The sequence below is a fragment of the Anolis carolinensis genome, chromosome 1 (assembly GCF_035594765.1).
Source record: "Anolis carolinensis isolate JA03-04 chromosome 1, rAnoCar3.1.pri, whole genome shotgun sequence".
NCBI lineage: Eukaryota > Metazoa > Chordata > Lepidosauria > Squamata > Dactyloidae > Anolis > Anolis carolinensis.
The window spans coordinates 65,412,753-65,440,493 of NC_085841.1; the positions used below are offsets into that span (position 1 = coordinate 65,412,753).

The 27,741-nt window shown below is 39.0% G+C and overlaps 1 protein-coding gene across 2 annotated transcripts in view; it reads right to left on the reverse strand.

Annotated features, from left to right (window-relative positions):
* Positions 1 to 27,741, reverse strand: part of smoc2 (SPARC related modular calcium binding 2) — a 211,306-nt gene that overhangs the window by 117,000 nt on the left and 66,565 nt on the right. For both annotated transcript variants that reach the window (XM_062976010.1, XM_062976013.1), the window contains exon 2: positions 18,422 to 18,593. In XM_062976010.1, the coding sequence (XP_062832080.1) occupies positions 18,422 to 18,593 (172 nt within the window). The remainder of the gene's footprint in view (positions 1 to 18,421; positions 18,594 to 27,741) is intronic.

Here is a 27,741-nt window from a genome sequence, read left to right on the forward strand (position 1 = left end):
TGAGTCCTGAAATGTGAATAGTTTCTTGTAATTGGAAAAATATTGATGAAATTACTTCTTGCTTCTTTCAAGAAGGAAATTAATGAAGAGCTGAATCCCTTTTTCTGGCATGGCTTCAAGGAAAGAAAGCACGAGACTCTTAATCTGTTTTTATTTCACTGTGTTTGTTGTTATGTAAGAACCCGGAAAAGCAATTATCACTATTTATTGTGGTTCAACCAAAGGAATATGTGTCAACTGTGGTTTCTGTAATAGCTCATCAGGGTCATATCCCCCAACTAGACCTAGTCTACTGAAGAATAAACTAAGAGACATGAGAGTCACCAGGGCAACCAGGAAGCTATCGTGTGGATTCAAGATACTGGATGAAAAACAGACATGAGATATGGAGAGGAGGGCAAAGTAAGAAGTAAGGTAAAGGCTGGGATGAAAGTATCTGAGGGAAGATAAGGAGAGGAATGAGTTAGAGATAGTTAGGAAGTTGAAGGAGGTGATCAGGATGAGAAGGCAAGTGACAATTTAGGTAAAAAGAGCACTGTGACAGCCAAAACAACAGCTGTGTTTGTTCCATTAAGACTTCTAAATGAAAATAAGTCCTCAGTCATAGCAATTGGTGAAAGTCTGTAATTGGTGAAAGTCAAGCAGACTCCCAAACCCAACAATGATTGGATTTGTGACATGAAGTGTCTGAAAATACCCTAGATCTATTCCCAGACAGTTGCCAGAGGTTGGAGTACGATGTTATAAGGGCGGTTATATATTTGTATCCATCATGGGACTATTTGGACTCTGGGTTTTCTATGAGAAGCATGGGAGACTCACAGAAAAAATTGTCACAGTAGTAGTACAGCCAGCCTATAGTGCTGATCCTGGCTTGTTTCTAAAGTCACATATTTCAATACCCATGCATTAGCAAAAAACAAAATTAACCCTTCTAACAATCTGCCTCCAACAAAAGCCATGTCTTGTCTAAAGGAGAAAAGATAAGGGGGCTCGTGTACAGATGAAAAGTGATCTCTAAAGGAACAAGTCAGATAAAGCAGAATTAATCTTCCTGACCCATAGCTATCCTTAACAAACTCTAGCCTCTGATGCAATCCTAGGCATGCTTATTTAGAAGTAATTTCCACTATTTTGATTGGGTTTACTCCTTCCCTGGCATGTATGCATCAGATTATAACCCCATTGAATGTACTATACACTAAAGGCATCATCTGGTTTTGGAAACCGAACAGGGTCAGCTCTGGTTAGTACTTAAATGAGAGACCGCCAACGAATACCAGATGCAGTAGGCTCTATTTCAGAGGAAAGCAATGACAAACCACCACTAAATATCCCTTGCCTAAGAAAACCCTGTGAAATTTGAGGGATTGCCATAAGTTGATAAATGACTTGAAGGCATATACTCACATATATAAAGAGGGGAAAATATGTGCTAATTAACGTGAAAGCCCTTGTACAAAGGCATCCTCTCCCAAATAAAATTGACATGAGCTAACTCCTGCTTAGAAGAGGCAAAACAAATATACTGTGCTGTGTTTTCAATAGGTCATTGTTTATTTGTGTCCAAATATTGTAATTCTTTGTTCAGTCATTATTTATTTATTTTATATTTGGAAACTCCTATTCAACAGATCAGAATAACATAGATCAGGTAAACAAGACTACTTAGAAAGTGGTTTGGCTGAAATGTTTGAAGTAAACTCAACCCTGAGGGCAAACCACAGATGCTTAGCTCTTCATGAACCAAACACAGAGCTTTCCTTAAATCCATAACAAATGAACATATGTGGTTAATTTCAGTCATACAGTACTGACACACTCTCCAGAATAATCCTTTCCCATACTGACTATTCTTGACCTTATGTTTGGTAAGGGGAACCCAGGGCCATCTTAACAGCATTATAGACCCCTAGACAAAGCAATGCAGTGGGCCCTGTATTATGTGGCCTGTAGATGGGGTCTCAACCAAATTAAATTGATTTTCTTCATCAATTAAACCAGCATGGCTACTCCTCTCTTCTGCAAACTTTCCCCACAGTCATCCCAAAATTCTGCTAGTTGTATTTTGAGGAAGATTTCTTGAATTCATTAGAGATTTTTAGCAATCATCACCATCCATCATCACTGTTCCCTCAATACTGTTTTTTATCACATAACAACCACCACTAGGCTTCTTGGTGAGATTGAATGATTATTAAAACAATTCAATGCACTAAAGGAATGCGCCCTATGTGTACTATTGTGTAGGTGAGAGAGAAATGTGTAATATATCAGTGGAAACAAAGGTGTTCATATATTGTTTAAGAGTCCCACATTGCAGATGCCATCCCATGACATTATCACACAACCCCCCCCCCCCCCCCCAGGTGCCGTTTCACCAGCAAGCATGGTAAAACAGCAGGCACACAGGGCACAACACAGGAGCCTTCTTGTGTTGATGAGGAAATATCCTAGGACACTTCTATGCTGGTTGGGGGCAGGACCTCCACCAGAAGTTGAAGAATGTCATGTCATGAGCTGAGAGCCCATCCATCCCTCAATCTTTAGATTCCTAGCACCTGTTCTTAATGTACACCTAAGATCTAATGTTTCAAATAACTTAGATAGTAGAGATGTGCGCAGTATTTGTCCCATTTGTTTCATTTGTGTTTCTGTTTCGTACCCTCCATGCAGATGGCATGGAATGGAAAGGCCCCCAATGAAACAAAAACTAACTCAACATGAAAGGCAGGCAGGAACTGGTATCAGCTCCAAGCCTGCATTTCAGATCGATCAGCTGTAGGCCCTGTGAGGCCCGGGTGCATATGCCCAAAGCCTGCACCTATAGGTCCAAAACTCCTGGGCCTATAGGTGCAGGCTTTGGGCCATGCCTAGCTTGGCCTCGCAGGGCCTACAACCGATTGCCAAGTAAGGGCCGATCCTTACTTGGCAATCGGCAGCAGGCCCTACAAGGCTCTGCTAGGCATGGCTCAAAACCTGCACCCATAGGCCCAAAGCTCGCAGGCCTACGTGTGCAGGCATTGGGCCAACACACTCAGCTCTGTGAGGCCTGGGCGCATAGGCCAAGTAGCCTGCACCCGGGCTTGGCCGGGTGCATAGGCCCAAACCCTGCAGCTCAGGCACCCGGGCCTAGTTGTGCAGGCTTTGGGTCTATGCGCACAAGCTTGGGGGGGGGGAGGTTGGGGTGTCTGGATCATCCTGCGCCTCCCACCCTCTCCCTTTGCCCAGCTCCTTACTGGGCATTTGAGCGGCACTGGCTGGTGCTGTGGCCTTGGCCTGCACATTCCCCCCTCCAAAACAAAACAAAACAAAAACAAAAACAAATGTCTGACCAGTCATGTGAAAATGGATCAGGGCCTCGCCGAAAACCGGGACATGAAACAGAACAAGGTAAGTTCCAAATGCACATGACTATTAGATAGGTCTGCTTCATATAGTTACTATGCTACTAACTCTCTGGGAATATTGGTAGAGGAGCATTTACCTGTACATAAGACAGCACATAAAGCATGGGTTCCAAAATAGAGGCTCTTATACAGGGAAGAGTCAAACTATATATTATTTTATTAATATGTAACGACTCACTTTGTAAAATAGCAACAAAAACAATGGTTCTAATGAGAATTAAATCCAGACTTTAGCATGGGGTCTTAGGAGCTTTGACCTTCTCCTCACACCCAAATTCTGATCTTATTTTTTATTCTAAAATGTGATGACAATGGATCAATGGATCTGTTCTTTGGTAATCCAAAATACCAAATAGCTGAATCTATGGAAGTTGCATAAAATATTTTTAAGATATCCATAGATTTAATAATGCAGTTAACTTGGGCCTGATAATTAGATTTACTTGTGTGCTTTTAAAGTAATATGACACTAAACTTGATCCTTATTTGAAGAATTCTATAAATAGGGCCTTTGTACAATGACTTAACAAGTGATTCTAAAACCCATTTACTGTAGCCTTTTGTGATTCAATATCATCATGAAAATGACTGGAAACAATACAGTTAGTATCTTCAAATATACTAGCCTTCCAGTAAGCCCCAGTCTGAAAGCTCAACTTCTGGCCAGAACCTGAAAATGAACTTGGCATATACTGCACCACATTTAAGCTCTTTGAATCTCTAAAACACAAACATGTTTATCTGCAAATGTCAAAATTTAACCAAAAAAAAGTGATGCAACTTAAAATGCCACTTGTTCTCACCCACCCATTCACCCTTTTCAGCAGGGAAATTAGTTACAGACAAAGGAATGTCTTGACAGTACAGAAGAATGAGAAATCTGTTCTTTCTCTACTGGACACATCTGTTGTAGATACTGCTCACTTCAAGACAGGCCACAGTGATCACAGACTTGGGATTTGAAGATGCCAAAGTGTGAGATGAAAAGATGCCACTCAGGCACTATAGTCCTCAATTAGCAGTTAAGGGTCACAGAAATTTGTAGGAGGGGACACAATGAGTGAGGGAGACAGGGAAAGATAGAAACTCACTTTTGCATATAAAATGCCAAAAAAAATCAAATTGCCCTCTTAATTCTACTGGGACTGCACAATAAAATGGTAGAATTCATGCAATAGTGTTCATTCTTCATTGTTCTTCAACAGCTGAGTAGGATGGTGACATTGTTCTCAAACTTTTTATGTTCATATAACTCCTTTGACATTGTGGAAGATTCCAGAATATAAATGGTTTGGAATAGGTAGAGTACCTCTGGCAACACATTCATTTTAACTGCCGCTATTCTTCCTAACAATGAAAGGTTTATTTTTTCCCATCGCTTCATTTTCTCCCTGATCTCTCTCAATTTTTTATCATAATTATTTTTTAATAGCTGTGCATTGCTGGCTGTGATTTCTATCCCTAGATATTTTACCTTTGTCACTATCTTAATGCCTGTTCATTCTTGTAGTTCTTCTCTTTTCCTTCTTGTTGGTTAAGATTTTTGTTTTTTCCTTGTTGATTTTTAGGCCTGCTACTTTCCCAAATTTCTCTAATTCCTCCTACAATTTGTTCCACTGCTTTTTGGGCTCTTTCATTATACACACCACATCATTCGCGAATGCACAGACCTTATAACTGTTTTTCCTGGTCCTCAGTCCTTTTAGTTCCTGATTTTCTCTTATATTTGCTAATAAGACCTCAAGGGTCATGATAAATATTATGGGGACAAGGGACAGCCCTGTCTTGTTCCTTTATTAAGTTTTATTTCTTTCGTTGTTTGACCATTTATTATAATATTCACTGATGGTTGAAAATAAATTGATTTGATTGCATTGATAAAATAAAATCCTGCATTCATTTCTTTTAATAGTTCAATTATAAAGTTCCAATTAACATTATCAAACGCTTTCTCTGCATCCAGAAATAAAAAACCCACTTCCTTTTGATTTTGTCTGTCATAATATTCTATTGCATTGATAATTGTTCTGATATTATCCTTTATGTGTCATCTCGGTAAAAATCCCATTTGATCATTATCTATTCTATCTTTTAATATTTCATTTAGTCTTTCTGACGGGATGCTGGAGAATATTTTATAATCTATGTCAAGGAGTGAGATAGGTCTGAAGTTTTTAACTTTTGTGTTATCCGGATAAACCATATTTGCGACTTTCCATGAGTCTGGTATCTTTTTTTCCTCTAGGGTTCTATTCATTACTTTTTGTAAGGGGGTTGTGAATATATCTTGAAATACTTTATAATAGGCTGTTGAGAAGCTGTCCGGCCCTGGTGTTTTATTTGTTGGCAGGCTCTTTATCGCCCTATGTATTTCTTCTGTGATCTTTTTATTCAGTATTTCCCTTTGCTCTTCAGATTTTTTTTTGATGTTTTGCTTACCTAGATATTGTAATACCTTCTCTTTTGGAATGTTATCATCCGCATATAGTTTCCTGTAGTAGTTAGTACATTGTTTTTCCATTTCCTTTTGCTGAAAGTAGCTTTTAGATTTTAAAATTTAACATTAAAACTAAATATACAGGAATAATGGGTACGGGGAGAGGAAAAGACAAGGACAAGCGCACAAAAAACCCCCAATACACAACAAGATTTATGACTTCCGTTCTTCTTTCTTCCATTCAATCTCTTCTTAATTTTAAAACTAACTCATAAAAATATTCTTTCCCTCTTAAATTAGAATTTCATCTTAACATAGTCTTCGAAGATTGATCAATCGGTAATTTTAATACCTCTGCCAGTATTTTCCTTCAACAAAAATGTTAGTCTGTCCATGTCTTTTATTTCAATAACTTTGTTCAGCCATTCCTCTTTATCTGGTGTTATATCTAATTTCTATCTTTTCGCAAAGGCCGTTCTTGTTGCAGTAATGAAGTAGGTGAATAACTTTTCTTTGTTAGGGCCTGCGAAAAGAGCTGATTCAAACATTCCCAATAAGTAATATTCAGGTTTCATTGTAAAATTCTTTTTCAATATTATTTGACATTCTTTGTGGATACCTTTCCAGTAGTCCATTGATTTTCACAAGTCCACCATGTATGGTAATATGACCCTTCCTTTGTCCTATACTTTCAACATTTATTATCTGTATTTTTATACATCTTTCCTAGTTTTACGGTGTCATATACCAATGGTGCAGCATCTTTAGCAGGTTTTCCTTTAAATCTGAGGCATAAGTAAATTTCAATCTTTTCTGCCAAATTTCTTCACATTCTTTCATCTAAATTTATCTAACTATATTTCTTGCCCATTTTATCATTGAATTCTTTATTTCCTCTATAAATGTTAGCTATGAGTTTATTCTCTATTTGTATTAACTTGTCCCAAAAGTCATCTTTTTCACAAAAGCCCAATTTCCTATCTAAATTAAAATGTTATTTAATCTGTAAATATCGAAATCATGATATTTCTTTGTAACTTCTTTGTAACTCTCCTTGTGATCATAGATTGACAGCTTCCTTTGTTCCCACAAGCATCTCTCTTTAAGTTGGCCATTTCACCCAGCCCAACAATCTCCTTTGGCTTCTAGTGGGGATACCCACAATGGTGTTTTCAAATAAAAAGTTATTTTATATCTCTTCCAAATCCCGATCAAGGATGATCTAATAAAACGATTCCCAAAAATTTTCTCTATATTAATTTTCCCATACCATAAGTATGAGTGCCATCCTTTTCTCAGGTCAAAGCCTTCCACTGTTAATACTTTTGTCTCGTTTCGTTTAATCCAGTCTTTTATCCAAACTAATGCACAGGTCTCGAAGTAGAGTTTGAGATCTGGTACACCAAATACAACAAATTATTAATGCATCTCTCAGGGAGGGAAACAAGGCATTGGTTTTTATGATGAAATGAAAAGTTCACTCTTGACCAGTTCTCACACTATCTTGCCAGAGAAAAGATATGCCACGCAGATGAACAGTAAATAGGAACTTTTACTCAGCTTGGTGCTTTGCAATTTTCCTATTCTCACCCCCCCCCCCCAAATTGATTTTTTACAAACTGTAATAGATTGACCTTTAAAGCCCTGCATGGTTTGGGTCCTACATGGTTTCAGTCCAGGTTACCTACAGGATTGCCTTTCCCAATACAATCTGCCCTGCACACTTAGGTCCTTTAGGGGATGTCTACTTCAACCAGCCAGAACTCAACTGGCAACCATCACCCAGAGGACCTTTTCATCGTCCGCCCCAAGACTGTGGAATGACCTGCCAATAGAGCTCCAGCAACTAGATCAGCTGTTGGAATTTTAAAACTTTGTAAAGACCTTTCTCTCCTGGCAATTAAATTTACAAAACTAGGTAAAGGTAAAGGTTTCCCTTGACGTTAAGTCCAGTCATGTCTGACTCTGGGGGTTGGTGCTCATCTCCATTTCTAAGCCAAAGAGCCAGCGTTGCCCGTAGACACCTCCAAGATCATGTGGCTGGCATGACTGCATGGAGCGCCGTTACCTTCCCACTGGAGTGGTACCTATTGATCTACTCACATTGGCATGTTTTTGAACGGCTAGGTTGGCAGAAGCTGGAGCTTATAGCGGGCGCTCACTCCGCTCCCGGGATTTGAACCTGGGACCTTTTGGTCTGCAAGTTCAGCAGCTCAGTGCTTCAACACATTTCGCCACCAGGGCTCCTTCCAAAACTAGACTCCTTCCAAAATGTGCAGATCTTTAAAATTACAGCATCTCATTTTAGCCCTGCAATGAGGCATAGACCTCTAAAATAATGAAATATAATAGGTTGGAGATTATTAATGATTATTAGAGATTATTATTATTTCATTATTAAAGAATCTATCATTACATGTGTTTTAATGGTTGTGCATGTTTGTGTGTAAAAACCATTTCCTGTCAGCGCATCTCTGAAGCATCTCATGCTTTTTCAATTGCATTGCTTTTAGAGTTCATGATTCAAAGTTCTGTTGCAGTTATTCAAAATCAAAGGCTGAGCAGGGAAAGGTAGATAAAACAGAGATGTTCTGCAAATAATGTTCATTGTTTTAGTTACAACCCAGTTCTTAAAAAATATTCCCTTACACCATTATAGAGGTCTATTTCAGTCCACATCTTCTGCTTTAAAAATCTGAAATATTAACAATAAAAACAAAAGTAATTTCCCCTCCTGGAATTGTATCTGACATTCTAGACCTCTGACCATTGAGAATAAATATTCTGAAGAAAACAAAAGGATCACAGAGCTGGCTAGAACTTCCTTGGTCATTACAACCCACTCATTGCATTGTGGCAACAGCCACTAAATCTAAACACTCTCTGACAGATCTTTATTGAAATGTTGAAAACAAGAGCGGAAAAGAATGTCAGTTACTTCAGATTCTTGGCTTTTCCTTCCAATAATCATATGCAGAAAGGTCACATTTTTATGATTTGGAAGTTATTGCTTATTATTACATTATTTTAATAGATATTATGTCCTGTACTTATTCAAGATTTCATTTCCGGGTCTAATCTGCTACTTCAGACTCATTAAGTCCATATTGAAATCAACAGAGTGAAAACAGGCCTATTCATTATTACAGCATGCCCATGGACTACAACACCCATGATGCCATAGCCATAAAAGTGGTGTCAAACTGTATTAATTCTACAGTGTGAATGCACCCTAAATCCAGATCTATCCACTGAAAACTCTCTGGGGTAAAAAAAGAAATGATAAAAAAGAACCCATAGTATTCAAGCCATTACCCATTAGATGAACTTGACTCCCTCTCACCTTTGTGCTTTAGTAACAAATGTATGTGCCAGCCAAATGGCTGCTCGGGCCCTACATGGATTGTCTCCTTTGTTACCTTGTATAAAATGTATAAAATATCAAATGAATAGGTAATTTGCCAATATTATAAGGTTATGTATTTATTATGATTATTATGATTATTATTATTTTATTTAAAAAGCTGTTCCATGAAAAATTGTTGGTAACATCCTGGTGCCCAAATCATTGGTGTAGCAAATCATTTCTGCCATCTCCCCCCAAATCAACCTTTAAAAGATGTTCTGGCATTGAAGAACACAGTGGTTTTGCTAACTAGGCTCAATTATCTACAAAACGCTTCCACACTTAGGTTAAAATAATTTTCAGTTTAGTCTTTGCAACTAGAAACCATGGGAAATGGTCCAAAGGCACTCAAAACAAATCTACTACTGAACTTCATTAAGTCTGACCATCTCTCCTGCTTCAATGGGAGGTAACTGGTGAACTATTTCAATGCTTCTGTTTCACAGACGGCTCTTTGGGCTCCAAATCACTGATGATTAACAAGTTATTTAATTATGCTCTGCCTCATAGTTCGTTGGGGAAAGAATAATGGATTAAACTAAAGAATACTATATCACTGTGGTTGTCTATCAGAAGATTCCTGAGTTTTCTAGGGAAGGGAAGTATGGGCCATATAGCAACAGTAATTCTGGTTAACTTTGTATCACTTATTTCAAATTAACTTTCCACAGATCACATTAACATTTCTGGCAAGTGCTTCCTTGGATGGTATTGGAATGTTAACTGCACAATTCTATACATGTTAATATGGAACTGACCTTTGGATAGCATTGATTTCTGGGAATTCTGCCAAACACTGTGTTTGCAAAGATCATGCTATTTAAATTGTTGATGCACGACTGCCAGAATGGTAATTTCAGTTATATACATAGCACGGTGATTAGAAGTGGTGTGTGCATGGCTTAAGCAGTGAATGTGAATATCAGCTTTTATTGCTATGGGGGAATCTAAACTTCATTAAGAGATGTCCAAGTGGAAATAAGGACTGGAAAATGAGGCACTGAATATTGCAAACCACTTGACAAAACTAAAAGATACTTAGGTGACTTACTTAGGTGATACCTTGTAGTTCGAGGACAATTGTCTTCCATCTTTGGTGTCTTGGGGGTGGGTTCTTAGGTGGCTGAAGAGACCTATTCTTGATCTGCATGTTCTTCCGCAGTGAGGACATCGGTTTCCAGGTGGAAGGCAGTCCCGGTCAGGGTTGACTTGACGGGCCTTCCTCTTGGCACATTTCTCCCTTAAGCCCTCCATTTGTGCCTCTTCAAACTCCGCAGCACTGCTGGTCACAGCTGACCTCCAATTAGAGCGCTCAAGGGCCAGGGCTTCCCAGTTCTCAGTGTCTATTCCACAGTTTTTAAGGTTGGCTTTAAGCCCATCTTTGAATCTCTTTTCCTGCCCACCAACATTACGTTTCCCGTTCTTGAGTTCGGAGTAGAGTAACTGCTTTGGGAGATGGTGATCGGGCATTCGGACAACGTGGCCAGTCCAGCGGAGTTGATGGCGTAGGAGCATCGCTTCAGTGCTTGTGGTCTTTGCTTCCTTAAGCACGCTGATATTTGTATCATGACTAAAAATACTTGCATTCAATTTATTTTTTTTCTACGATATAGCTTTGTAGGGTAGCTGGAGGGGGATAGTACATAATGGTGCTCTAAAGAATTTCTGATGTGTTAAGAAGTCTTCTTTGTGTTGTCAACAGCAGTTAACAAGAGGTTAGATTTCAGTCGTATTTTCTTTGTCAGTGTCACCCCTAAGCACATATGGTAGTAGAGCCAATTAGACAGTACAAGAGAGCATTATGAAGGAGACTAGAGAACAAGCAAAATATTTCATTTCAAACAGAATAGGGATGAGACAGAATGTCTCTATAGAGAATTCTCAGTGCGTTAAAGGCTTTTTGAAGCTAATAGAGATGAGAAATGAATAATATGGAAAATTGTCTCCTGGAGGATGTCTCTGTGTGGTCTCTTTTTGTATACTGCATGAATGAAGGTAAACCTTTGTGATCATTGGTATTTATATATAAAAGAAGGAAGGCATTGTACTGAAAATCATACCCTGCATTTAAACTGGGAAGCGTATCAACATTGTCTTCAAGCAGGCAGTACAAAAACCTGAGTTGTTGGCACCTAATTAGCCAAAATGCCATTCACATTAATCAGAAATGTGAAGCAGAGTATTAAATATCAGAGCTTGGTTGGATAACTAACCAAGAACTGTGGAGAGGAAAATATGTGCAAGAGAAGTGATAAACAGAATGCTATCACACAATTGTATTGAAACACACATAAAGCTGACTTCACAAGTCAGTTGAATTAAAGCAGAACCTCAGATTAAGATTTCTTCCATGCTAATCTTTTTCCATTGAATTCTTATATCTTATTCGCCAACTTTTTAATGGAGAAACTAGATAATATTGTTACAGAGACTGGAACATTATTTTTTGTGGTTGTTTTAAAAACTAATACACTGCTTATTTGTCATTGTTACCTCCCCCCTTCCACACACACACAGGTGGATCATACGCATTAAATGTTAGGCGCATTAAAAAAATAAAGAGAAACTTTAAAAATATCAAATTGGCCCTAAAATAACCTCGCAATCCTTCTTATTTTAGATGTAGGCTCCTGGTACAACAAGATTAATAACAGTACCAATTCAACTCATTATCTTACATAATGCTTACAGATAACATCACATGCTACTTTCAACCTCTGTGCTGTTGGCACTTTGGTGGAATCCAATGTTTTCTTTCACATATTTACAAATCTGTTTTCTGATAACTGTTTTCACCACCATTTCCAGTATTGAGGCAATTAAAGTCTCCTGTGCTTTTAATTAAAAACTTTCAGATCAAGATAAAGCCAACACAACATAGGGTTGTTGTATGTCTTTCGGGTTTTGTGGCCATGTTCCAGAAGTATTCTCTCCTGACGTTTCGCACACATCTATGGCAGGCATCCTCTGCCATATGCATAAAACAAATTAATCTGTGGAGCAAATCTACCATCAACATGCTGAAATTCCATTAGCTGCTCTGGAACCAACAATTTTAAGGTTAGTTCAGTCTTTCAGTTCAGGCATTTCCAGAGTAGTTTAATCCAGCAACTATATTGATCAACTATTCTGCTACTCAAGGTGGTGGTGAATGCCTTCGGGAAGGCATTGTTCCAGCGAGCCTTAAATTGGCTGTGATCAAACCGCTGTTGAAGAAGCCATCACTGGACCCCACTCAATTGGAGGACTATCGGCCTATTTCCAATCTCCCCTTTTTGGGCAAGGTCGTGGAACGTGTGGTGGCTGCACAACTCCAGGCATTCTTGGTAGATACTGATTTTCTGGATCCAGCGCAGTCTGGCTTCAGGCCGGGACATGGTACCGAGACAGCCTTGGTCGCCTTAGTCGATGATCTACGCCGGGAACTGGACAGGGGGAGTGTGTCCCTGCTGGTTCTGCTGGACCTCTCAGCGGCCTTCGATACCGTCGATCACGGTATCCTTCTGGGGCGCCTTGCCGGGATGGGTCTCGGGGGTACCGTTCTTCAGTGGCTCCGGTCCTTCCTGGAAGGTCGTTCCCAGATGGTGTCATTGACTTGTGGGGTCCCGCAGGGGTCAATACTGTCCCCCATGTTGTTTAACATATACATGAAGCCACTGGGAGAGATCATCCGGAGTTTCGGGGTGAGGTGTCATCTGTATGCAGATGATGTCCAGCTCTGTCACTCCTTCCCACCTGTCACTAAGGAGGCTGTTCAGGTCCTGAACCGGTGTCTGGCCGCTGTGTCGGACTGGATGAGGGCGAACAAATTGAAACTTAATCCAGACAAGACAGAGGTCCTCCTGGTCAGTCGCAGGGCTGAACAGGGAATAGGGTTACAACCTGTGTTGGATGGGGTCGCACTCCCCTTGAAGACACAGGTTCGCAGTCTGGGGGTCCTCCTGGACTCATCGCTGAGCCTGGAGCCCCAGGTCTCGGCGGTGGCCAGGGGAGCCTTTGCACAACTCCGCCTTGTGCGCCAGCTGCGCCCGTTCCTTGGGAGGTCTGACTTGGCCACGGTGGTCCACGCTCTGGTTACAGCTCGTTTGGACTACTGCAACGCGCTCTACGTGGGGCTGCCTTTGAAGACGGCTCGGAAGCTCCAACTAGTACAACGGGCGGCAGCCAGACTAATAACAGGAGCGGCTTACAGGGAGCGTACTACTCCCATGCTGAGCCAGCTCCACTGGCTGCCGATATGCTACCGAGCCCAATTCAAAGTGCTGGTTTTGACCTACAAAGCCGTAAATGGTTCTGGCCCATCTTACCTGTCCGAACGTATTTCCCCCTATGAGCCTTCTAGAACTCTTAGATCATCGGGGGAGGCCCTGCTCTCGGTCCCACCAGCCTCGCAGGTAAGGCTGGTGGGAACAAGGGACAGGGCCTTCTCGGTGGTGGCTCCTCGGCTGTGGAACACCCTCCCCAGCAACATACGGCAGATACCAACTCTCCTAGGCTTCAGGAAAGCCTTAAAGACATGGCTGTGCTCACAAGCTTTTAATGAATAAGAACATGGACTTTACATGACCTGTACGAAGAATCGAGGATTCTGGATGAATGGATTTTAATCTTGGACATTCTTAAAATTTTATATAATGTGATTTTATTTTGTAATGGTACTTGTTTTATATGAACTGTTGTTTTGTAGATTGTTTTATATGAATTGTTGTTTTTACATTGTTTTTAGGCATTGAATCTTTGCCTGTTTACTGTAAGCCGCTTTGAGTCTCCTCGGAGAGAAAGGCGGGGTAAAAGTGATGTAAATAAATAAATAAATAATACTCATATCAATCAGCCTTCATTATAGTCTATGACCAGCTCTATGAAGGAAAAGATATGTACTCGCCAAGGTATAAAACCAATTACACTTCCAGGTGAGGAGAGATCTTAGCTTGTACACAACCTTGTCATTAAGTGTACAAAGTGACACAAAATTTAAGAAACTCTAAAAGTAATTGATGCATTTTCATCTGAGAGAAGGCAGGAAACATGAAAAGAATTTGGCCATCTTGATAATCTAAGGCTGATTCTCTCCAAGTTTTCCTAATACCACAATAAATAGGTCACAGATCCAATTTCCCTTGAGTCACATAGCACATAAGTGCTGCTGCTCATTCTATTTTTAGAAAAGTATAGATCTTCTGGGTAACTTGTAAGAGCTGGAATCCCACATCTGCCCTCTGTAGTACCCCATATGAAGTACACCCATTTTTGTCTTCCTGCATCACCACCCTAAATAATTTACAGTAACCAGGGCCCTCATCACACTGATGAGACCCCTTCTCCTGTCCTGTTTCTCCGGCAATCACTGGCAAAACAGAAGGCATGCATGGCAACTTGTGGTGAGCCATGCACCCTCCCTCTTTTCCCTATCACATCGAGGAAGGATGGCAGAATCAGGGCAATATGTATTGGTTCTCTGTCACTTCCCCCATCAGACAGGGAAAAGCATAAAAGCTGTGTACTATCTTTGTCTGAGCTAGCCAAAAGAGGGGAGACTCACAGTGGTGGTGAAGAAGCTTCTTTTAACGTTTCCTCGCTGGTTTTCCTACCGATGGGGAGGGGCTATGGCCTGCATCATCTGATGAGATACATCCAGATCTGTGGCCAAAGAAGAGCCCCAACGTGCTAAGAGGCAAAAATCCTTCCATGTGATTGGGTGGTAGGCCAATAGTGGCCCCCAATAGTCACTAAATTCATCTCACTCCAGAGTAGACAACCTTGCCCAATTTTTTGCAACTCTCCTTACACTCATTCACATGCCCGCTCTCACACACAGCCCATTCAGATATAAATTAATCTCTTTGTCAAAACTAGAAATGACTATGAAGGGGTGTCTGTTATAGCAAAGGAATGAAGGAAGGAGTAATCTGACCCAAAATAGGTCTAGAATCCTTTCAAATTAAGTGAAATGGTAATCATCCTCCTTGTAGGTTTTAGAGACTCTACTGGCTGTCTAAAGGGTAAAATATCTCTCTGAAAATTGTGGGAGGGTTAAAATGACCTTCAGAAAGGGGGTTATATTTATCTTCATTATAACTTTTTCTACATTTTTTTAAATGGAACAATTTTGTAAAATAAGAACAATATCACCCTCATATCTGCAAGACCCACTGTGGATACCCAAAACTGCAGATAACAGTTACTTCTATATTTTGGCAATATTTGGTTTTGAAGTATAAAATAAAATCAAAGATGAACACTTTCATGAGGGAATTATTTTGGACCATGGATAAGTGAAACCATGGATATTGAGTCAGTGGACTAGTAGGAATCATACAATAAATACGAGGGTTGAATGAAAAATAATGCCTCCACCTTCGTAACTCAACAGATGGAAGTACTGGTATGCAGCAGGTACTGGCTTGTTCAGAGACTCTTCTCTACAGTTCCATTTGGCGGGAAGCCTTAGCATTGAATGGTTGTGTTGTTAAAGTGCGAAGTATGGAACCCTGCACAGACAATCGGTCAATGCGACTTAAGCAACATGCAGTCATTGAATTCTTGACAGCAGAAGGTGTCACCCCAAAGGAGATTAATCAGAGAATGCAAACTGTTTATGGTGATTGTGTTGATGTGAGTACTGTGTGTCCCTGGGCGAGTAAGTTTAAAGATGTTGAGGTGGGAACATCTGACTTGTGTGGCAAACAAAGAGTTGCACGTCCTGTGACAGCGACCACTGAGTTTCACAAGCAAAAGGTTGACAGATTGATTCAGGACGATTGTCATATCACTCAGAGAAAAATTCCAAGCATAATCAACATTTCACAAGAAGGCGTGGGTCACATTATTGCTTTGCTTGGCTATCGGAAGATCTGTGCACGATGTGAGATACTGGTTGCAGAAACAGAGTGTTGACTTCTTCCATAACGGCTTCAGAAAACTTGTTCATCGTTGGCAGAAATGTATCCAATTGTCTGGTGATTATGTTGAAAAGTCAATAGTGGTAGTTAAAGAGCACATTCTAAGGATTATTTCTGCATTTGATTTATTAAAATATTCTCATCCAAACCCAAGTAATGAAGGTAGTGGCATTACTTTCCATTCAACCTTCGAACAAATAATTTGGTAGCTTTTTATAATGACCTTAGAAGGGTTGAATAGTTTTTAATTTGCTGATTTCCTAACCTTTTTGCTCCCATTTTATAGCAAACTAACATGAAGTCACAATTTTAAAATTAAAATAAAACTGCAAGAAAACCAGTTATTAAAGCAACAGGAGGCAATAAATCAGGCAGAACCTGCAAACAGGACACTTATGATTGAGTATGGCTTGGATTTTTTCTGAATAGGACTCTTGTGAGTTATACTTAAAGGAAGATTTTGGTTAGAAGGAAAGGCGCTGCTGGAAGATATTTTTCTATATTGATGCTATGTTATGCTCACTATTGTACATGGCATATCATATTATCTTACTTTTAATTCTACAAATTTCAGTTAATTATAGAAAAGCCTTGGTAGCATGAAAGGACTCAAATTGCTGGATAAGGCAGTAGGACTGAGGCCTCATCTACACGTGCTGCAAAATCCAGAATATAGGGTGGCAGGAATTGCTAGAAAATGCACATCCCTAATGCACTCTGTAATACACATCCACATGGAAACACATATGTTCAAAAAGTCAGGAGAAAGTCTGAAATTAGTAATAAAATGTGCTGAAGATTATCAGTGTATGGATGATGCAGAGCAGAAATTCAGGAGTATGCACTGCACTTGTGCAAACAGATCCACCTCTAGAAAATTCGTATAAAGGAACCAGATATAGCACTCTTAGGAAAGTAAACAAAGACCTTTTCCTTCCTTCCCCAAGATGAAATCACTTTCCCCTTTTTGTTTTGGATTTGGAAGATGAGCTCCATTGCTGATTTTCATCCAATGTGCTGCTGAAGTTCAGTATATTTCTCCAAAGATTGTATGAAAAAAATGTACTGTTGGCTCGATTTGGCATGAGAGTATCTTTGTAGACACCACAAGAGCTTTTTCATGCTGTGCGTGGAGCTTCTCTAGAGTGAAATTAGATTTCTTTACTTCACATTCTGATCGAGATTATGTGGCTGTGTAGAAGCAACCTAAGATATAAGTGCTTAAATGCCTCAGACATCATGCTCATCAGTATGAGTGATTTGGGTATGTGACTTTCAGGATTAATTTTTCTGCAGAGGGCAAAAGACAAAATGGTATCCCAGGTTATATGGTCTATGTATAGAAGCCAACTGGAAGGGTAAATGAAACAATTTAACACTGACAGTGGGATAATACCACCCACCACACGTAAGATAGCAGATGAATTTGAAATACAAGACAGGATGTGTGACATACTCAACTCTGCAATTTAGCAGAGAGGAACAAATAGAAATCTGTCACCCCAGAAGGTTATTCAGTCTGAAACAGCTACTTCACATTGCCTAATTACTGAGCCAGCTCTGGTAATTATAGAGCCAGCCCTGATCACTTCATTGTGTTCCCATTCTTGTAAATCCGCCCCATTCTTCATTAGAGTAGATCATAATATAAATCAAGCTCACTAGAGACCAATAATATGTCTTGCATCCAAAAGTATGTCAAATAATTATATAAAGAAAAGTCTGACATATACACAGGATAAGTCCATCCAAAAAACCATTTCAGCACTGCTTCCTTGAGATGTGATCTTTCTATGAAGGTGTGTAGCTTGAGGAAAATGAATATACTTCCATACGCCAATGTACATGCTAAGCTTTTAACAGTTAAGGAGAGACTGGCCTGGTTATGCTACAGATCTCCAAGTAATTTCAGGAAGAAATCTTGCTTGAAACCATGGATAGCCAATCAGAGCTGACAATACAGGGGTAGATGAAATAGTGGTTAGACGGTGTAAGGTAGCTCTCCTAGGAAATCCTCCCTACCACTTGGTAGGATTATACAGATGGCCAAGACATGTTTGGGAAAATGCATACATGATAGCTGAAGCTTGGTAAATTATTAGAATGCTCAAATTGGCTCTGTGTTTCTTTTACTATTAAACTCAGGATTTTCATCTTAATATTCAGTATATATTCAACTATCATTTAAAATGAACCAATATTTTAAGGAGTCTGGTTAAAGCATCAATTATACTATGAGTATATACTACCTTGGAAGATTTCTTACCTTTGCAGTTGCCCCGGTAGGCAATATCTAGCTGAGGATCTTTGCATTTTGCTCGTAGAAATTCACAACGAGATAGGAAAGTCCTGCCATCTGAAGCACACAGAGACTTCTGAGGGGATCCTGTACACTCCAGGCTGCATTCTTTGTCCTTGTCTTGCTCCACTCGTAAAAACTTCAACAGATCAAAGAAAAAAAAAAGAGTAAGAGACTGGAGTGTGGTATAGAATGAAAAACAGCTGTCAAATTACTGATGCAATATCTCCAGGTACACCGGAGAGGAATTCTCCTTGAAATTGTGAGGTTGAGACCATCCTAGGCTAGAAAGACTAATACTGCGATATAGTAACAAGCTGAGGTGTAGTAAAGCAATGCCCAAGCAATACATCAAGGAAGAATGGTGCCTAGATGGATATGTGAATTGGCCCCCAAGTACTAGCAATTAGGATTATTGGAGCCCAGGGTAATATGCAATGGCTGTTTAATCTCAAACAGATTTATACACTGGTTAAATGTAAATATACCTGGTGTCTGGTATATAATATGCAGCTGAACACCACTATCGAGTGTGAAGACATACACTGAAGTACATATCCAATACAATGTTGAGGAAGCCATTCTAAACACCCTTTTTTCCAATCAGGCACAGTGCCCATAGATTAAAAAAAGTCATTACAGTCAGTTACCATGGCGATAGGATGCATATGATTTTAATATAGGATAATCCTTGAACCTTGAAATGCCAATAATAGGATCTATGGAAAGTACAATTAGTTTTTATAGCCTGTTATTACTTCAACTATATATAAGCAAAAAGGCATTTTATTTCACAATTCCCAAGAAGGCTGATGATACATACGATTTATTTCATTTTATGTTTGCAGGAAAATATCTCCTCTGTTTCAAATTGCAAGTAAAGGTATGAAAGGTATGCCGTTAGAAGTAGATAATAACTTAAAGGCACAACAAATGGTTTTTAGAAAACACCATAAGTCAGACAAAATACTGTCTCAGTTTTACAATGCTGTGTATTATCTTTTTATTCCAATACCAATATCAAACCGTCATGCAGGATGACAATTGTCATCTACATATAGCAATTCTAATTTGCAGAAAGTTTTATAATCTTGATTTTTTGTGTTTATCATCACAGCCACTCTACAAAGCCATTAACTACTTTTTATTCCCCTTTTGCAAATATGACACTAAAGATATAATACTAACTAATCCATAAATCAGGGATGGTCAAAGTCCACACGCAGTCCGCACACTGTATTTACAACCCTTAACACTTTTTAATTCCTCTCTACCTATTTTCCATACCCCAATGTATGAATTGGCTCTTCTGTAAGCTTCAGGAGCAGCATCCCAATAGACTCGTCCTATATTTTTTATATCAGAAAAGGATTTCTGTCCATTTCCAGATGTTTGTTATTGTTGTTCAATTGTTTATTTGATCTTTTTTGAAAGTATGAGCAACCTATGGGGGGTTCTGAGTGAAATAATTGGCCCCAAGCCCATAACTGTTGCCCTCCCCTGCCTTAAACAGAGGTATCCAGTTCAAATAAATTGTCCCATGTGCCTAATATGTGGTAGCATGTCAATGACATCCTGATGTACATAAAAAGGTATCAATACATGTATCAGAATAATCAGCTGGAGGGAGAAATCAGTTGGAAGAGCTGGCAATCTCATGATATTCCCGGGTTCAAGCCAAACTTAACTCTTTTGTTTATTGCATGTTGTATCCTTGGATTGATTTTCTGAGGCAACAAATAAATACAATTTTCTACCTTATTATGGGCACCCACAATAACTCCTCCTATTATTCACATTGCAACTACTCATTGTAGTCTGCTAGTATAAATGACAAATATTTTCACATATTGTTCCTGCAATTGTTTTCCGAAGACAATATTGACAATATTGATTCCCCAGCTATCTCTCTTTTTCAGCCTTGGAAGCCTATCTGCACATTTTGTATGTTCTAAACTCTCTTCCTATATTCTGCTGCCCAACGTCCAAAATCTTCTCAAAAGTCCAAATTGCTCCCACATCAGCCTAAATGTTTCTATTATCAGAGTTTCATTTTCCATTTAACAAGGTCTATCACCATCCATTTTCCCTGGGATGCAAATGATGGAAAATCATGCATTCACATAATATGACTAATATAAATGAAACAGAACAGTTGTTACCATTATAGCCTGTAATAATAACCACTAGTAATTTATTCTAGTTGACATGTTCATGTTGTTTCTTAGTCCTGGAGATGACTCAATAACTTTTGTGAAGTAATGTTTCAAGATACATTTGGAAGCTTAGTCAGTGGTGCTTTGGTTGCTGGACCTTGGCCATCCTGAATTAAGGGAACATGAGCAGGCTGCTAAACCACTTGCCTTATCTTGTTTCCTATATGCCTCCATTTACTAATAGTTCAACTGTAGTTAAGACATTTTCCTTGTTCCTGTCTTGGGTACGATTATGGAGCAACTAACCTGTATATTAACACATTACATAAGTGCAACTTAAATGAATAAAATCCAATTAGTTCACCACATTTACTTGGAAAGAAGCCCTTTGATTTCAATAAAGTATTTGGACTTATTTATTTGATTGGTATTCCACCTTTCTTACTAAATGAGACCCAAACCAGCAACTTCCACATAGTCAAAATTTGAACTGGATTTCAGGCAAAGGTCCACATGAACTGATATGTGAATAGTTAACTGAACATTATTTTACTTTTGTTAGTGTAATGGTGCACAGGATATTCCAGCATAGAAAAAAGGAACCAAAGGTGAAACTTAATACCCTGCAAAGACTTGAGAAGATAAGTCTGCTTCTCTTTTGTGCAGTGAATCCTATGACTATGCAATGCTATCTGAAGCACCTGCTTGAGTCACATAGTAGAAACTGACCAGCAGAAGATGGCATAGAGCAAAAGCTAGTTACATTAATGAGTATACACATTTCTATTTTGTTCTAGTTGACTATTTTGTAATTCAATAAAGTTTTACTCCTTTAAAAGAGTATATGGGGCCAGCTTGAAAATCTATTTTCAATATATCTAATTGACAGGGACTATTCAATAATCATCTGAAAGCCCACATGCATCTGTGAAGCAGGTCAGAGTTATATCAAGGAGTCAAATCAGACCTACTACCATCTATATGGCAGATGGTAGGGATCACGATGGAAGTCAAACACACTTCATCATATTACAGTAGTGATGTTATTAAACAACCACTTCCAAATGCCATTTTCTTTGGCAAGAAGCATGTTACATGATACATCGACTCATAGGGCCCTTCCACACAGCCATATAACCCAGAATATCAAGTCATAAAATCCCACAATATCTGCTTTGAACTGGTTTATCTGAGTCCACACTGCCATATATTCCAGTTCAAAGCACAAAATGTGGGATTTTATTCAGCGGTGTGGAAGGGGCCTTAGATTGTAATTCTCTTCACAGAAATTGAAGGAGCATATTCAGGAATAGCTGTGATGATCATGTAGTAAAATACAAAAAATTCCAATTACAAACAAGACATCTTTGCCTGATTTAAAAAAACAGTAAAGCTTTGAAAACATGGGAGATATATTTTGTGTTTTTTAATTGGCCCAATAAAAATTACTTTTTTCTGGATTTTGAGTTTTGACAGAAATTGGCTTCTTTATTGTATGTAGTGCTTCATACCTCTTGAAATATTGTATAAAAACAATGGTAATGGCAATGACAGTAATAAATAAATTGCTAAGAAGTGAATTTACGAATTTGTGAAGTTATTAATCCATACCAAGGCAGAAATAATCTTAAGAATTTGGCTTGATTGCCACTGGTTCAATCATTGCCATCTATGGCAAATACTAGTGGTCACCAGTTTTGTTTTTGTTCAATCTTAGTAGCTTTCCAAAGTCAGCACAGAGAGTTTGTGAACCTGATCTAACTTTTCTTTTATATATATATGAGTAATAAATCCACTTGATTTTTGTGCTCTGGTTGTGGTTTCCTTATTTTTCCTCCTACATCATTGTAAGGAAATATGAAAGTCTTACTGTAAGGCATGATCATTATAATTGTCTGTAAATAGTGCAAAATTACAGATTTCATTACAAATGAAAAAATCACATCCTTTGCATCTGAGCATAGAATTAACTATTTAATGGAACAGTAGCAAGGAATGAGAACTTTAAATCTCTATTTGTCTTACTTTTTGTCAAGCATTTCTCTCTCTCTCTCTCTCCCTCCCTCCCTCCCTCCCTCTCCCTCTCCCTCTCCCTCTCCCTCTCCCTCTCCCTCTCCCTCTCCCTCTCCCTCTCCCTCCCCCCCAGAATAAGGAAATTTAGAAACAGTTCATGAAAGAAGATTCTTCATCAATTTCTATTTTTATACTCTCTCTCAATCTTGCTACATATGGGCAATCAGCTCTCCACAGTCACAGGAGTTAGAATTGCAAAACTCTATGAAAGTGAAAAAAATGCAAAAAAAAAAAAAAAAAGAAAGAAAGAAGAAAGAGCATTTTTAAAAACCTGCGAGAACACTTCCCAAGGAATCTGTCAGTCCTCCAGTGCAATTCTATTGTTAATTTCCAGCAGTCATGTTGAAAACTTAGAGATTCCTAAAAAGAACCTATCAATCAAATATGCACATAAGCAAATCCAGAAACGTTAAACCTCCAAATGTTGCAGTCCAGCTCTAAATTTCTTGCTCCTTTCCAATGATAGTTTTGTTTACTGATTCAATTTGATACTTGGCTAGCCATACTGGCAATCACTGGTCAAAATTGAGTGGACACTAGTCTAGAAATAATGTTCTACACATATTTGCATTATATCAATTCATTTTCAGTCCATGAGGAGCCCCTGATGGCACAGCGGGTTAAACCGCTGAGCTGTTGAACTTGCTGAACAAAAAGTCAATGGTTCAAATCCAGGGAGTGAGGTGAGTTCCCGCAGTTAGCCCCAGCTTCTGCCAATGTAGCAGTTCGGAAACATGCAATGTGAGTAGATCAATAGGTACTGCTCTGGCGGGAAGGTAATAGTGCTCCATGCAGTCACGCCAGCCACATGACTTTGGAGGCATCTATGGACAACACCAGCTCTTTGGCTCAGAAATGGAAACCTCACTTTGCACAATACTCGAAATTTTGAGACTGAAGTTTAATTTCAGGATTGAACAGACTGATAAGATAGAAGGCTAAACATAGCGGTATATATATATTTTTACATGCCAGGCATAATTGGTGAGGCAAAATTATTATTTGTGTTCAAGCCCTTCCTATACCTGGTCTAGCACTTTCCAAGAAAATCCACTGACCTTAGCAGATCATGCTTTGAGCTAAACATTTACTCCAAATTTTCCTAGAAAGTGATTCTGTGTATTGCTACCTGGTGTCAGTTGCATGATTCTCTGAAGAAATATGATAAAAGTCCTTATCACATAGTAGCGAAGGAATGTGAACTTGAATAGTAATTCAGAACTAACTGGGGATGGCACCAAATTTTGAATGTGGAAGCAACACTACACGAAGTATTAAAAGTCAAATCTGAGAAAGAAATGGCCCATCTTGCCTCAATTTAAGTCACATTTGAGGCCCCTTCAAACCACATCTGGGGTGGTTTGTAGGACTATCTATGTGGATAACTGCTGCTAAGAGACCAAGGACAACCTGAAAAAGAAAGTCCCGAGGTAGGACAGTCCCCTGTGGAGGCAGGCTTTTGCTTTCAAATTTGGCTTATAGCATCCTTTCTTTGGAAAAGGTATGGGCTTTGTTTTTCTTGCAGGTATTCTTTCTGAGTAATCACAGAAGTTCTATGTAAAGGTATATGCAGGGTTGCCAGGGGTCCAAGAATTTAAGGGACAGTCCCATATTTGAATGAAATGTTCTGAATCCTGTTACATTCTTTCTCAGAATGTCAATTGTCCTGTATTTCCACTAGCCTTTCACCTTTTCCCTCCCTCCCTTCCCAGAGCAGAAAGAGTGTGACCCAAATAATGCAAATAGCGGTGGTGGCAGCAACATCATTTGTGGTCTCTTTAAGGGCTGGAGTGCCCTCTGAGAAGAGGCCACAGCCCAGACTTGCTGCTTGCCCTCTGAAATAACTCCACCCTGACAGATGCCACCTGGCAGCTGCCCCCTTAAACCTCACTTCTCCTTGGACTTTGGATATTCAAAATTCCAACTTCTGATTCTTTTCCACATCTGTCCCTTATTTTCACTTTCGATACCTGGTGGCCCTGGGTATATGTATGTATGTATGTTCATTCAAGTTGCCTGTTGACATATGAAAAAAAACCATTAATTTAATAGGGTTTACTTATGCATGAAATACTCAAGTACTTAAGTACTGTCCAAAGAAGACTCTTGTTCTCTTTCACTTATACTCTAAGAGCAGAACAGCAAGCAACTTTCCATCAGGGTCCATCTACACAGGCCTGAAAACTCCGTAGACAGTAAAATAAAAGGAGGGGGAAGCTACAAAACTTGATAAAAAAGTTTGCATAAAATCCATTATCAGGTGAAAAATGTGCTGCAATGGAACACTGCATGTCCCAGCTCTCCCAAAAAAATTAAAAGAGAGTTCCTTGTGGAAATCTGGTGTAGACAGCTCCAGTGCTTATCTTCATTTTAAAATCTCTAAAACAGCTGATGGAAGGATGTAAACAGATGGAGTCATGGACACATGGGTGGCTAAATGGAAGCACAAAAAGAAAGCAATTCCCATGACGACTCTTTACAACCATTCCTTTGTTCTCATTTCCTGTGTATTACTGAAAGGAAATTGAGGTTGAGGTTTTGTGGTTCCCTTCAATCTGTATTAACCAAACCTTTCTGGATGCCATAGGACCATTTCCCAGAACTGAGAGCTCCATGTGTGGACCCTCTTTTGAGATACCAGGATTTTTAATCCTACTTCCTTACTCTAGATTAAGCTACTGTCTTGAAGGCCTCCAGTAACATTTTCCCCTTTACTAAAGGTTTTACTCTTCTTTATGTCTCTTTAAAGGGATAGTTGCCAATACCACTTTTCTTGGAAAATGTCTAAGTAAATATTAATTACAACAAGGCCAAATTTACAGAGAGGAATCTAGATGGAATTTCAAATGTCTAACACATCTAAACAACTTGAGAAACAGCCAGATGGGTTCTTGTGCCAAACTAGAAAGCGGTTTTGCCTTTCACAAGCCTGTACCATAGTCTAAAATTCTGTGTTGGATATAAGAATCATTCAAGAATGTATCATAATCCACAAACACATTTGTTAGTTTGCCAGTCACAAGTGCAAGCATACCTCATTTCGCAAAGAATCTCACAAACAACCTCCTTTTTACAAAGTATTTTACACCCAGCCAACCCCATTTCTTTTTATTCCCTGTCTTTCTGGAGGTTTGTCTTTAGCAGCATCAGTACTGGAAAGATGGTGAAGGAGGGCTAGAGAAATATACTTTTGGTGCTAGGTTGCAGCAACATATTTACACTAAGCAATGCAATAACTCTTCAACAGGGAAAGAATGAGATTGTACTCTTGTTGATCGTAATGTAGTTATGTGTGCCAGTTTACAACAGGCAAGAAAAAAGCTACCACCAGAATTCTTTGCCGAGATTAATACATGAATAGCAAAACAGAGAGGAGGGAGAAATGCAGATATGATTGTCTTGCCAGCTCCTCTTACCAAATTATGGAGCATAGATTTATAAACCAAAATACAGATTATAAGAAAAAATATCTCTGGATGCATGTTAGAAGATGATTTCAAGAAGGTTCAAAATGTTTATTTTTGCAAAGGTCACTTCACTTTATTGTTTCATTTCACTTGTTCATGCTGTTCCGTTTTGAATAAAAGGTTTCTGAAACATATTAAACATCTCTTTGCTGTGGTATAAAAATTTAACCTTTTATTTCTATGTTATTTCTGCCTTGGTTGTTATATTTCCTGTTAAATGTCCAGGAACACAACTACTATGTTAACTGAGATATACCTGCACAAGTTGAGCATCCCTTATCACAAATTATTGGGACCAGAACTGTCTTGGATTTTGTATTTTGGAATACATAGAACCATAGAATCATAGAGTTGGAAGAGACCTCAAGGGTCATCTAGTACAATCCCCTTCCATGCAGGAAAAGCACAATCAAAGTACCCCTGACAGATGGCCATCCAGCCTCTGTTTAAAAGCTTCCAAGGATAGAGCTTCCACTATACTGCTGGACAGAGAGTTCCACTGCTGAACAGCTCTTAAAATCAGGAAGTTTATTTATTTATCTATTTATTTATTTATTTTATATACCACTCTTCTCCCCCAGGGGGACCCAGAGCAGTCTTAGACAATAGCAGAATTAAATGCCACATATAATACAACATGTAGTAAAACCAAACATAAAACACAATTAAAAGTCAGTATCCAAATCAAATTGAAGCAATTAAAACCATGTGACCATCTGTTCATTCTGTGGACAGAATAATATTTTTTGAATTTTCAGAGCTGTAGCGCCCGTTCCCATTTCAAAATTGTACAGCATTTAAAGCTGTGCTGGATGGATATTCAAGTATGTTTAGTTTTTTCAAACTTTTTAGAAAACTAGTTATTGTGGAAAAGCTGCACACTTTTTTGTGTAACTGTGCTTTTTCTTGAGAAGCTTCATTTATTTATTTATGTATTTATTTACAGTATTTATATTCCGCCCTTCTCACCCCGAAGGGGACTCAGGGCGGATCACATTGCATACATATAAGGCAAACATTCAATGCCATAACATAGAACAGAGACAGAGACAAACGCAGGCACGGGCTGGCCTCGAACTCATGACCTCTTGGTCAGAGTGATTTGTTGCAGCTGGTTGCTAACCAGCCCGGCTTTCTTCAGAAAGTGACACCATTTGCTATCACTACAGGGGGAAAGTTCCTGAATGTTCTGACAGTATGAGAAGAAGACCCCTCCCCCCCCCCAAACATCTTTCAGGATTGGGAAAATTGAGAATTACCATTTCTGCTGTTGAGTGTATTGTCTGTATATTTGCACTTTCTTAGTAGCAGAACCCAACTTGCATGCTGTCTGTGTGCACATCCAGTTGCTATATTCTTTATCATGCTTACTATGGTGATAATGATGGTTATTCAGTAACAAAAGTGCTTAATAGAAAGAGAAAATGGTGGTTCAGTGGAAGGGAATATGCTTTGAATGAAGAAGGCCCCAAATTAAATCTCTGTAATTTTCAGTTTAAAGGATCAGGTAGCAGACAACAGGAAAGATCTCTGCTGGTGCCTTTGGAGACTCTCTGCCAGTCAGAGTTGCTATTGCTGGCTAGATGGACAA